This window comes from Sphaeramia orbicularis, chromosome 4 (genome assembly GCF_902148855.1).
Source record: "Sphaeramia orbicularis chromosome 4, fSphaOr1.1, whole genome shotgun sequence".
NCBI lineage: Eukaryota > Metazoa > Chordata > Actinopteri > Kurtiformes > Apogonidae > Sphaeramia > Sphaeramia orbicularis.
Genome location: NC_043960.1, coordinates 1461723 through 1474384, shown reverse-complemented (window position 1 = coordinate 1474384; position 12662 = coordinate 1461723). Strand labels below are relative to the sequence as shown.

The 12662-nt window shown below is 37.8% G+C and overlaps 1 protein-coding gene across 4 annotated transcripts in view; it reads right to left on the bottom strand.

Annotated features, from left to right (window-relative positions):
- The window catches only part of swt1 (SWT1 RNA endoribonuclease homolog), a 45890-nt gene that overhangs the window by 8850 nt on the left and 24378 nt on the right, over window positions 1-12662 (bottom strand). For all 4 annotated transcript variants that reach the window (XM_030133229.1, XM_030133228.1, XM_030133227.1 and 1 more), the window contains exons 15-16: window positions 6370-6436; window positions 6105-6169 (exon numbers count right to left, since the gene is read on the bottom strand). In XM_030133229.1, coding sequence (XP_029989089.1) covers window positions 6105-6169; window positions 6370-6436 — 132 coding nt within the window. The remainder of the gene's footprint in view (window positions 1-6104; window positions 6170-6369; window positions 6437-12662) is intronic.

Below are 12662 nucleotides of genomic sequence, written 5' to 3'. Positions count from 1 at the left end.
AGTGACACATTTAGGTCCATTTTTTAAGGTTGTAGACACATTTCCGGTATTTTCTTGTATGCAAAGACAAGAGAATGAGAAATAAATATGTATGCTCATTCCAACAATAAAAAACAACACAGATGTGTTTGTGTTTAGCGGGTTTGTAGGTTTGTTGTGTTTTTTTTGTATTGTGTCTGTGTGGTTCCTTCTGTCTACGTACATGAAAAACTAAAAAAAACTAAGCTGAAGGTGGACTGTGAGTTTTGCACAGTACTGTATATCCCCTACATTACATGCCAACACTGCATCTGCAGACAAATCCATGCTGAAAACCTGTGTAGTGACACCATATATCCTTACATACACACACTATACGTACACACCTTGAACTGCAGAAACATCAGCCATAAAGTGACTGAACCATTAAAGCCCAGATACTCTCCCAAGTGTTTGTTTGTTCATTTATTTATTTCAAATATTTGCAATAAAATCAAACAACAAAAAAAAATTATATAAAAAAGAAAGTAAACCATTGGAAAAGGAGCAGGATGAAGTTTCACTTATAACCCCCCCCCCCCCCCCCCCCCCCCCCCCCCCTTACTCCATCCTTCACCTCCCCCTAAAAAAACAAATAAATAAGTCAAAAATCCTCACTTATCAGACTAAACTCTGACTACACATAAAAGACAAAATTGCTGCACATTTCAAGGACAGACTGTCCATTTTGCAGCAGCATTTCACATGAACATAAATTCTGTCCTTTCTGTAACAGTAATGGTGTCCATATCAAAACAAAAATAAACTCTATTTCATAACAAAATGACATTCATTTATTAACTTCCTGTTTCTAATAAAGCCAACAGAACTCTATTATCAATAAGAAAGAACCCCATTTTATTCAGAATACGTAACATTTCAACGCTGATTAAACTTATCTGCAGTTTCAGTCTAATTGTAATGAAAGCTGTGCTGTAATGACCGTATATAGGCACTCCTGGACTCGCTCCCTGAGGCCTTACATAACCCGTGACATCAGAGCAGAGCGGCGAACACAGAAATCAAATATTTAACACCGCCGATAATGCATTTGCTAAGTAAAGGCCTGGATCACTTCGCAGTGAATGTAACAAATAAAATATTTACAATCAAAACACAGCCAGCTCCACTTTATCTTTCAGCGGCGACCTGCTGGAATAAAAGCTGGGAATGTCGTGACGGGTAAAGTGCCCGCAAATCTCTTCTGTGAAGTGACACAGCAGATGTTGGCTTTAATTCTGAGTAAACCTTTCAGTGTTTTTATTATGGCCTCATATCATTATGCTTCGCACGCGATTCCTCAGACAGTAATGAAGTAATGCTTGAGTCATCTAATATTGCTCTGAAGAACAGATTTTATTCATCAGCTCTGATAATCCAAAATCTCCCCGTCGCCCTTATTACGGCCATTCAGAGGAACTCATTTGAACTGAAGAGCTGTTGAGTCAACCTGGATGCTCTAGGCTCGGCTTATGAACTGCAGACAGGCAGCAGTACTGAGGGTAGATAACGGCCACAGAAACAAATCATGTGTTGAATTCTGTGAACTGAGGCTTGTTCCCATGGCAGCTGCTGAGTTCGACCTGCAGACTGAAGCACAGCGGCAATTTAGCATCAGAACAACGATGGACTGACGCTTCCTGTGACACATCGGACAAATCCACCCGCTAATATTTGACGGTAAGTTACAGCACGTCCAAAAGAAGCTAAAAATAGGCAGGATAAGTAGGATAACTGTGTACCTGTATGTCTTAGACTTTATTCTTAAGTCAGGGAAAGATAATCTCGCAGGTGTAAATGTAAAGCCTGTTTTACATAAGAGAGTAGGAGAAAGGGCAAAGGTCATTTCAAAATATCGAAATTCAGGACGTGAATAAACCCACATTTTCTACTACAGTGGTTCTCAAACTTTTTACAGTGGAGTACTCCCTGAAATATACTTTTTTAGCCAAGTACCCCCAACTCTCGCTTCAGCATTTTTGATTGAAAAAAAAAAGAAAATTAGGCAAAATGTGTTCCTGTGCCAAAGGTTTCTGTTTAAACAACATATATTCAACTGTAATATATAAAAAATAACACATTTTTTAAAGTACATTTTGTGTGCAAAATATAAACTGAAAAGTGCCCTGTTTCATTGATAAGAAAAATAAACAAATTGGTCATTAATAAATAAATGAACCTTTCATCAACAAAAAATAATTACTTAGTCACTCAAATAAACTCATTTTGAATAATATAAAATAGAAATGTTCTTAAAATGTTACCAAAGCTTAAACAAGATGATTGACAATAGAACTGTTATATGAATGTATTTATTGTGTTTTATATTTCACCATTAATTCTCATTACCTATTTTGTATTCAGTACTTGATGACTTATTTAATGTATTTTTCCCCCAAAAATTTCAAGTACCCCTGGGCTTCTTCTAAGTACCCCTGGGGGTACACGTACCCCACTTTAGGAGCCCCTGCTCTACTACGTTCAGTGAGACACTGATGCCGCCCACATGCACCACTTAACGACACAGGAAGTCCTTCCTGTCTGTGGCCACCAGACCGTCTAATTCTACCGTATAACCACATAATTTTAATTACACGCAACAATATTTTTTCACACCTATTTTTGCATATTTCTTTTAATAATCATATTGATAGTATTTGTCTAGTACATATTAGACAAACTGCTGTTCTAATTGTGTGCTTTAATATGTATACTTAGTATACAGATATATAGAGCTATACAGAGTTTATCACAAAACAGTAGACTCTGGGTCAAACAGTCAAATCCAACACTGATATAAATCAGGGACAACATTCAGAGAGCAGAACTCCACAGGAGCACAGCACTCAGTACACAGAACTGACACCGAACTGACACAGAACTGATGTCACATGGCACACTGCTGCCTCTAACATGTAGCTCCGCCCACCTTCTCCAGCCTCCAGCGCAAAGAACACCATAAAACAACATATAGAGTATTTACAACAATAATTCCTATTCTACACTATATACAATTGCCAATTTGTCATTTCTTCCATCAATTGCCACAGTACTGTGGTAGAAAAATGAACAAAAGAATGAACTGAAGTATACGCCACATATCACCACAGTACTGAGGCAACAAGAGGAGAATGAGTAAAAAAAAAAAAAAAAAAAAAAAAAAACAAGGGGGGGAATGAGTTCATGGAACAGTATCCCTGATTGGCTCTAGTACAAATGCAAACATTTGATTGGTCTCTAGCCACAGACAAACCCATATTTTGTGCCACAGTACTGTGACAGTAGTCACTGCCTTATTTTTACCTCCGCCAAGGAGGTTCTGTTTTTGCCGGCGTTGGTTTGTCTGTTTGTCTGTCTGTCTGTCTGTCTGTCTGTTTGTCTGTCTGTCTATCTGTCTGTCTGTTTGTCTGTCTGTTTATCTGTCTGTCTGTTTATCTGTCTGTTTATCTGTCTGTCTGTTTATCTGTCTGTCTGTTTGTCTGTCTGTTTATCTGTCTGTCTGTTTATCTGTCTGTTTATCTGTCTGTCTGTTTGTCTGTCTGTCTGTTTATCTGTCTGTTTATCTGTCTGTCTGTTTGTCTGTCTGTCTGTTTGTCTGTCTGTTTATCTGTCTGTCTGTTTATCTGTCTGTCTGTCTGTCTGTTTGTCTGTCTGTCTATCTGTCTGTCTGTCTGTCTGTCTATCTGTCTGTCTGTCTGTCTGTCTGTCTGTCTGTCTGTCTGTCTGTCTGTCTGTCTGTCTGTCTGTCTGTCTGTCTGTGTGCAAGATAACTCAAAAAGTTCTGGACAGATTTGTATGAAAATTGCAGGAAATGTTGATACTGACACACAGAACCAATTATTACATTTTGGTGGTGATGGGGGGGGGGGGGGCACAGTTTGGCCTTGGTGGTGGTCTGCGCTCTCCGCGTGCTTCTAGTATTTCCTGTTTTATGCATGTAAGTAAAAGACCAATGTCATGCATGGTGACAGATCTCATATTAACCCTTACACTTATATGCGCAAAAGACTTTTATTTAGTGCAATTCAAATGAGCCTTGTTCACTGCAGCATGAAAACTGACCCAGGACACTGGTGTCAATCCAAGTAGAATGACTTGGTCAATAAACACATATGACCAGATTTTCAAAATGTCTCTGAAATTTGGTTTTATGTACTTTTTTCTGAGAGTCTACTTTTTCCTGGTACACCCTGTACGTATGTGTATATTTAGAGCTGTATATCTATAGGTATATTTTTGTAGTATTGAACTTTCCTGCAACTTTTTATTATGTTTGCACAGAGTGACCGTAACACACAACAATTTCCCCTGAGATGAATAAAGTATTCTGATTCTGATAATATTCTCACATCATTTATCCCTTAAAAATGGACCCCAGGTTTACTTGTGCACACTTTAGGGTTATACCGTAAATATAACATGACGACAATGACAACAGACTCATAAAAGCAGCTCCTTTCAACACCACCTTTATTTTATGAGGGTTTATAAAACTCCTTATGAGAGCCGGCCGTGTACTGTTTAATCTCAAAGCGTCAAATAAAGTCAGCTGATTGCTGAATATTTATTGAGTTTGCGCTGCCACTTGAAAAAGAACAGAACATGCATTCCTTCATGTCGACAGATCAATCCTGAGGCTGCAGGACAATGTGTGCTTGTGTTTCAACAGCTGACAGGAGCAACTTGTCTGGTGGTTACGATGGTATGCCTAATGGAGTATAAACACACAATGATCTATTGAGCTGAGCTTTAAAGGGATACATTAGAGATTGTTGAGAATTGTTGGCATGGTCACTGGCATTGTGAGCTCTGCTGGCGTAATCTAAGAGGACGGCTGTTATGATCCAACGCCAGCTATGACGCTGGGAAGACAATACGAATACCTGCCCGGGCACGTTACAACAAAAGAGCGCCAGACATCTGAGAACTACAAGTCACAGGTCGGCTGATGCTAAATATATCAATCTGTGCTCCTGACAAATCCATGGTTTATTTAACTAACCCTGGCTGCGAAATACTTCGCCTCAAGAGAGAATTAGTCAAACTTGTTTAACCCTGTTCTGCACGGTGACCATTCAGTCAACAGTCAATTAAATTTTAATTAAAGCCACTTTTTTTTTGGTGGAAACTAGTACTATAATATAAAAAATACTATTACAGTGATTGGATATACTCATAATTAATGTTTTTTTTTTTCATAAAATAACAAATAAATATTAGATCATTATATGAATTTTATTTCAGTAAATTCACACATATAGACCTTGGCGACCCTGTGGATAACAGCTACATTCTGTATTTCCAGGTGAAATGGTATATTTTACTAATTTAATATATCAATAAATCCTCTTGGAGACAAATTTGGAGACCTGTACATCAAAACAGTTATATTTTTCACATTTCACAGGTACATTTAAACTACTGATCTTATTCTAAACAGGAAAAAAATGTCTTGTGTTGTTCTGGAATATGGTCAAGGTCAAATTTATTTGTACAGCACATTTACAACAACTAACCATGGCCAACGTGCTTTACAGCCATATTAAAAGTGCCACTGCAGACATGAGGAACAAAGGCTGTGGAGCAACCAGCATCAGTAGTTAAAAGAAGATTATTAAAAACTCTTAAAAGTGCAGTGTCAGTGCGGTGAAGTGACTTACAACCAGACCGAAATGTTTCTAAAATGCTGTTTCCCTCCAGATGGAATTGTAATTGCAAATAGACAATTTTTTTCTAATACTTTTGACATGAAAGGTAGTTTTGAAATGGGTCTGTAGTTGCTAAGTATTTTTACTTTGAGTAAAAACTGAATGACAGTTGAGCGTAAAACTCATAATTTACCACATTTAAGGTTTTTATTTAAATTGCATGGCCCTCAGTTTTACACACATGGACTTAAAGGCTGGTACCAACGCTCACAGATGTGTACTGACTTAGATGGAGCACATGTTGAAATGTAAACATCCAAACTTAAACCGTTTTTTTCAACTGTCCTTTTTCCATGAACTTTCTGAAGCCCCTTGGTACAGTTTAATGTAAACTGAACTGCATGTACATGTATGTGACCATGAGCACTTATGTCCTACCTGTACTCTTGTTGTGAGAAACATTCAAGAAGGTCTTCGGCTGTTAGTTTGTCCACGTCAACAATCTGAAACAAAACATATATGAGCTGAGGAGAAGGTAAACTACACATTCCATCCATCTCCTGAACCACTTTATTTTCAAGAGGGTCGTGGGGGTGCTGGAGCCTATCCCAGCTACCTATGGGCGAAGGTGGGGTAAAGGACATATTAATTTATTAGAATATCCTTCTATTTTCATGTAAAAAAAAACGTAAAATTAACCAACCTCACTGGCCTGGATGACACTGAGGAGGGTCTGGACTTCCACTAAACCAGGGGCAGATGACAATATACTGGGGAAATAAAAAGACATTTCAGAGTCAGAAAGGAAACAACCAGAAATGTTATGATGACAGATCTAAGTATCATTATAAATGTCAAACCAAACCAAGCTCTGTTTGTCATGTATGAGTAAAATTAAGTAAAACAACAACACAGTCACACTTATACGTATATTACACAACAATGTAGACAAAACAAACCATAAAGACAAAGAAAAATGTATATAACTTTAAATGGAATTATACCGACCGATATGGGATTTTCGGGGCCGATGCCAATATTGGGAACATAAAAAAGCCGATATCTGATATATTGGCTGATAACTGATATATTGGCCAATATATGAAATAAAAACATTGATATACACAGGATATAATAGCCCCATATTAGATAATGGTGGACATGTGAATTAATAGTTGGATCTTTGTTTATCTCACAAAGATAATTTACACAGCTTTAAACCCCTGTATAACAGTCTGATATTAGACTAGTGTGTGACCTGTGGGGAACCACGGGTTGCAGATGTGGTAGTTTTTATGCTGTGGAGAGCAGACGTTTGGGAAAAGATGTGAGTCAATATTTTATAAGCAGTGACATAAAAATTGTTTGGTAAATAATTCTTTAAAATGTAAGCGACAATTAATATACAGTATTAATACCCAGGCACCTGCAGAATGAAATTTTGAGGTACACAGGAAGTACACGGACGGGTGTGGGGGGTACATAGTTCTAAAGATGGGGGGTGGATAGCGCTCCGTGATTTTCAGAGCATGGGAGGAAAGCGGTCCGTGATATGGTGGGGGGGCGGTAGCGTGATTGTCAGAGCGGAAATGAAAGTGAAACTAGTCGCTTTTCCATTGACCCTCAAACTGCGTAAATATGACTTACGCATAAAAATTTACCTAATGGAAAAATGACAATTTCACCAAAAGTCTCAATTTTCAATTAAAAGTTTTTGCGCTGGCAGAAGGTGGTTTTTCAGGCGTAGCGCAAATGGTAAATCACACAAAATTGCAATGGAAAGACCTTTTTTCGCAACAAGAGTCAGGTGAATAAAAAAAAAAACAATCTTGACAGACATTACAACAGCGAAGAAGAAGAAACATGTTGTGGTATGTGTGGACACACCAGGAAACCACATCATGTTTTAATTTAATACAAGATAGAGGGGTCATATATAATAATAATGAATCTATCTGTAAATCAACACCATATTTACCTTCATCACCATGTTTATGGAATGACTTCTTGTGTCATCTCAAGATAATAAATAAACAAATCATCGCATTTGTGATTTATTGGAAAAATGACATTACGCACTTCTGTTTTTCGACATTTAGTAAATATCGGTGAAGTTTTGTGCAGATGTTCAATGGAAAAGTGACTAGTGACACGCTTTGGGGCAGCACAGACACACAGGAGCAGAACCTCCGAGCAGTAAAAAAGCTAATACATCGGTTACATATTGGACGATGTTGATTAATTGGTGATATTCTATAATCGACGTCGGGCTCTATTACAACTATATATGATAACAGTGAGAATTATTGCTTTATTGTCTCCATTTATTCCACAGATTTCCTTTTTTCAGGGGTTACTGAAATACAACATTATAATCATCATGTCAGCTGTACTTTTTCTCAACGCTGAGCCATTTCAGAACAAAATTAAATAGGAATTTTGCTAATTGCCCCATTATCACCCCTTTCTCTAAAATAAATGGTTTCTCAAGAGCTCAAAAATACCCCCTAAATAATCATTACAGAGCAGACAGAGTTATAAAGCAGGAGTTAATGTGGATTATTAGCTCTGATTTTTAGTGTGAACACTGAGCATGAGCACACATTTCCCAAATTCTTTGTGTGTCTACCATCACTAAGCGCCCGACTGAAACATAAACACGAACATTACTGTCAAGAGTGAGAAAACAGTTGGCTGAATTACAGGCCCAGGAAAAACAGAGTAATCAGGAAAAAATGGAAAGTAGCTACAATAAAGGAAAGAAAAATACGGTACAAAAAACGTAGGAAACATAAGCAGAGAATAGAATGATCCACAGCCAGTGTTGAGAGTCTACAGAGCAGAGAGGGGCGAGAGTCTGGATGAGTCATAGCTCTGCTCTAACACATGAAAATGAGTCTATCCGTCGCCATGGAAACCTGGCGTGAGCTGCTCCGACACACGCCGTCACGTGCACAGAAAAGTACAAGAGTGCAAAGATGCCCTGCACGTCAAAATTCCTGCAGGTAGAGCAAGATGTAGTTTCTTTTAAAGCCTATTCTAACAGCTGTGAAGCATCTGAAGCTGTTTTCTGTGCATTCAGAGTTTATTTATATTCTGTTATTCAAGTACAAACACACGCACAAGCCCCTGAGAATATGGAATTATTAGCTTATTTTAGCAGGAAATGTATTAAGTAGAATTACCACCCCCATAGTTCTGGGCTTTTTTTGTGTCTCCTGAAAGCGTACAATTATATAGTGAAGACTTTGAAGGAGTTTTATGCAGGTTATTAAATGAATCTGTTGGAGAAATGGAAGCTCTGTATATAATGACGTACTGATGGTGTAGGGTTGGGAAGTAAAACAATAATGATTCTTACTGTGATAGAATTTTATATCGTACTGCAGCTGGGCAATAAAGCGTAAAAATTAACAAGAAAAGCACTCGAAGAGCGCAGACCTCTGCCAACACAGATCTGCTGCCCCCCCCCCCGATCACCACCAAAATTTAACCATTTCTTCCTTGTACCAAACACATAAAGCAAAGTGATCACAATACCTCCTGGTGGAGGTAAATATTGATTTATTTTCAGTGTAATGGACTTTGGATCAGGTCGATTGATGGTCTATCTGGCTACATGAACTAAAGATACAGCATGGTTTAAAAATACAATTTCTTGAATTCAACTACGTACATGCCATAAATGACTGAAGAAATGCATTTACAAAGAAGCAAACAGGCTGCATTTTTAACTTTTTGCTAAACAAGAGGAGTAACCTCAGATTTTGAGTCATTTTTCATAACTTGCTTCGATTATTTTTGAAGAAATTTGATATATTGCTCAGGCCTAATTATAATATAAACTGATTAGATATAAACTTATGACCACTGACAGGTGGAGTGGTATTCATTTGGATTATTTCAGAATCAGTGGTCAGAGTGTTATGGCTGATCAATGTATTTTTAGAATACACTGTGATAATTTCCACTGGGGATGAGCAGCTATGATCATCGCAATGAAGTAAAAAATATTCAATCTGTAGTACTCGATCTTCATAAACACTGGAAAACACAGCAATTTGTTCTTTTTCTAATGTTGAGGCAGACTTTATCATTAGATTTTTTAATGCTATGAAATGCTTGTTCTGACCATAAACAGAGAAAGATTGTACTAAATCAATCCTTCATCTTGTAAGAAATAACAATATTAGATTTTTTACTTAGCTAATTATTGATACTGACAGAAAATTATTACAGTCATGGAAACAATTATTAGACCATCAAAAGTCCACAAAAACACCGGTTGTACAATCAAGTACTACCTCCGGTGTGTATCATGTACAGCTGCACAATATATCGTCGAGCATCGTCAACACGATGTATGTGTGCGCAATAGTCACATCACAGGTCCTGCAGTGTAGGAGGCAAATGAACTCAGCGTATTCTCATCTAAGTTCAACCTGGGTACCTGACACACACTGCACGCACATCCACCAATCTCAACCATTTTTAATCAGTTTGCCGACGCAGACCACACCCCTGGACACGGAGTGAGTCGCTGGTAATGACATTGAAAAATTAGCAACAAATGAGAAAATCACCGAAAACGAAGACTTGGTACCAAAAAGAAAAGCAACGTCAGTTATCTGGAATTATTTCAGCTCCGTAAAGATGATACTGACACACGTGCTCTGTGTGGACAGTGTCTGGCACCTGTCGCCACAACGTAAGGAAACACAACTCATTTGTTTGACCATTTACGTCAGCACCACACAGCTGTTATATCCTCCTGAGTAGTATTTTTTATATCAGAACATATATTGCAGGGTTAAAAAAAATTGCAGTGTCAGTTTTTTCCAATATTGTGTAGCCCTAGTGTTTTAATGGTATTGTAATTGTATTTTATTTGTGATGTTTATTTGTACTTTGCACTGTAAAGCATTTTGTGACCCTGTCTGTGAAAAGTGCTCTATAAATAAAATTTACTTACTTACTTAGTATCATGTGACTAAAACAGACAGAAAAGAAAACATGGAGTGCATAAAAGCACTGTTTTTGTCAGTACAATGACATAGATATTGCTGTAAGAACTGAAGTGATTTTGGTTTTTATCAAGAAAACATGTTAAATGGATAGATATGAGCTCTGAAATTAAACTACTATGAGTTATTTTTGTTGTTCTCATTATATTTGTCCAAACAAATGGACCTTTAGTTGGACCAGGCATTAAAATGAACAAGAAATTAAAGAAACCAAAGGTGGTCTAATAATTTTTTCCACAACTGTATGTCTATATTTTTTGCCAGCATCACTCAGTCCTATTGAAGCGAATAATTTCCAGTGACAAACAATATCACAGACTGCGATGTTGAGTAAATGTCAGGAAAGTGCTTTATTTGTAATGATGTTATGTGACTTGAAAATCCAATCGGTTCATCCCAAGTCTAAGCGAACAAGTTTTAAGCTGTTCCGAAACGCTGCGTTCATGAGACAGACAGCGGAGTGGACAGACAGCCTTAAAATATAAAGCCTCCGAGGCATAAAAACAGCAGAGACGCATCCACACATACAAATGCACACAAACCTGTGATCAAGCATTCATGACCCCCTACAGCCACAGTCAGAAGCAAACCCACACAACCGAAAAAGCAACACACGCATATCAACGAAAAGCTTGAGAGAAAAAGCCAGTACTGAAAACTGCAGTTTACAAAGAGAACACATATAAGGTGTGGAAGAAAGGGGCTACTTTCACTATGGGAAAGCGCATTTGGGCAACAAAACAGCAGAGAGCGGACAGAACATGCCCATAAAGTCTTCTTGCACCCCAGTCATGCATCAGATTCAGTATCTTCTCTACGCTATTGGGTGGGAAATAATTAGAACACACAATAACTGACTGAACAGTAACTGGTTCATTTTCTGTTATATAATGGTTAATCGACTGTTTCAGCTCTAACGACGACTGTTTACTCAAAGGTTGAAAGTCGACTCACATATTATAACAGACAAACGAGGGACATTTTGAGTACAACGCCTGCTTTTCAGGTTGATTTGCATCACAGAGGGGCCCATCACAGCTGCTACAGGTGCACTGTACATGGGAGGATGAACAGAGTTTTACAGGTAAATGTCGCCTGAATGGGTGATGTCCATTGATCCAAAACATATCAATAAAGTCACACTGAGTAGTGAAAACAATAAAAAAGGAGATGAACAGACTATTAAGAAGATCAATGGGACGATAAATATACTAGGCGCCAGAGGTTTTTTTCCAAAAATATTCAGTTTTGATATCAAGAATTCAAAAAGCTGTAGCTTGGGGGGGGGGGGGGTATACTTTGTGTGTCACAAAATCTTGTATCATAAGATGTGAGTTTCTTTCTTTTCTTTGTATTGTACTTTCAGAGATGCACAGTGAAAATAAATTTTAAAAAATTGATCCAAAAAATAAAACAAAAAACCTGTAGCTTGGAAGTGGTTAGAGATAAAGATATGCAGTAAATAAGAAAAATACTGGGTATGATCCAAAGTTTATGAGAGTAAATTTACTCATCTAATTTGCATATTGTGATGTCACAAGGTGGCGGCCATATTGGATTGCATAACTTGGTAAAATTGAACTTTTAACATATTTACATGGAAGTTTTCTTTGTGTTTTTGGTTTTTTGTCATCTTAGCCTTAAAATAAATTAACTTATACATTAGTAGAAAGTAAAATGCAGTAGGTTTTAGTAGCTATCCAAAGTATCTATCCTTTAGTATCTATCCAAACTAAAACTAAACTAGAAGCACTCAGAGCGGAGAGCACAGACCTCCGCCAAGGCAGATCAGTGCCCCCCCCCCCCCCCCCCCCCCCCCCCCGATCACCACCAAAATTGAATCATCTGTTCCTTGTGCCAGAATCAACATTTCCTGAAATTTTCATCCAAATCCGTCCATAACTTTTTGAGTTATCTTGCACACAGACAGACAGACAAACCAACGCCGGCAAAAACAGAACCTCTTTGGTGG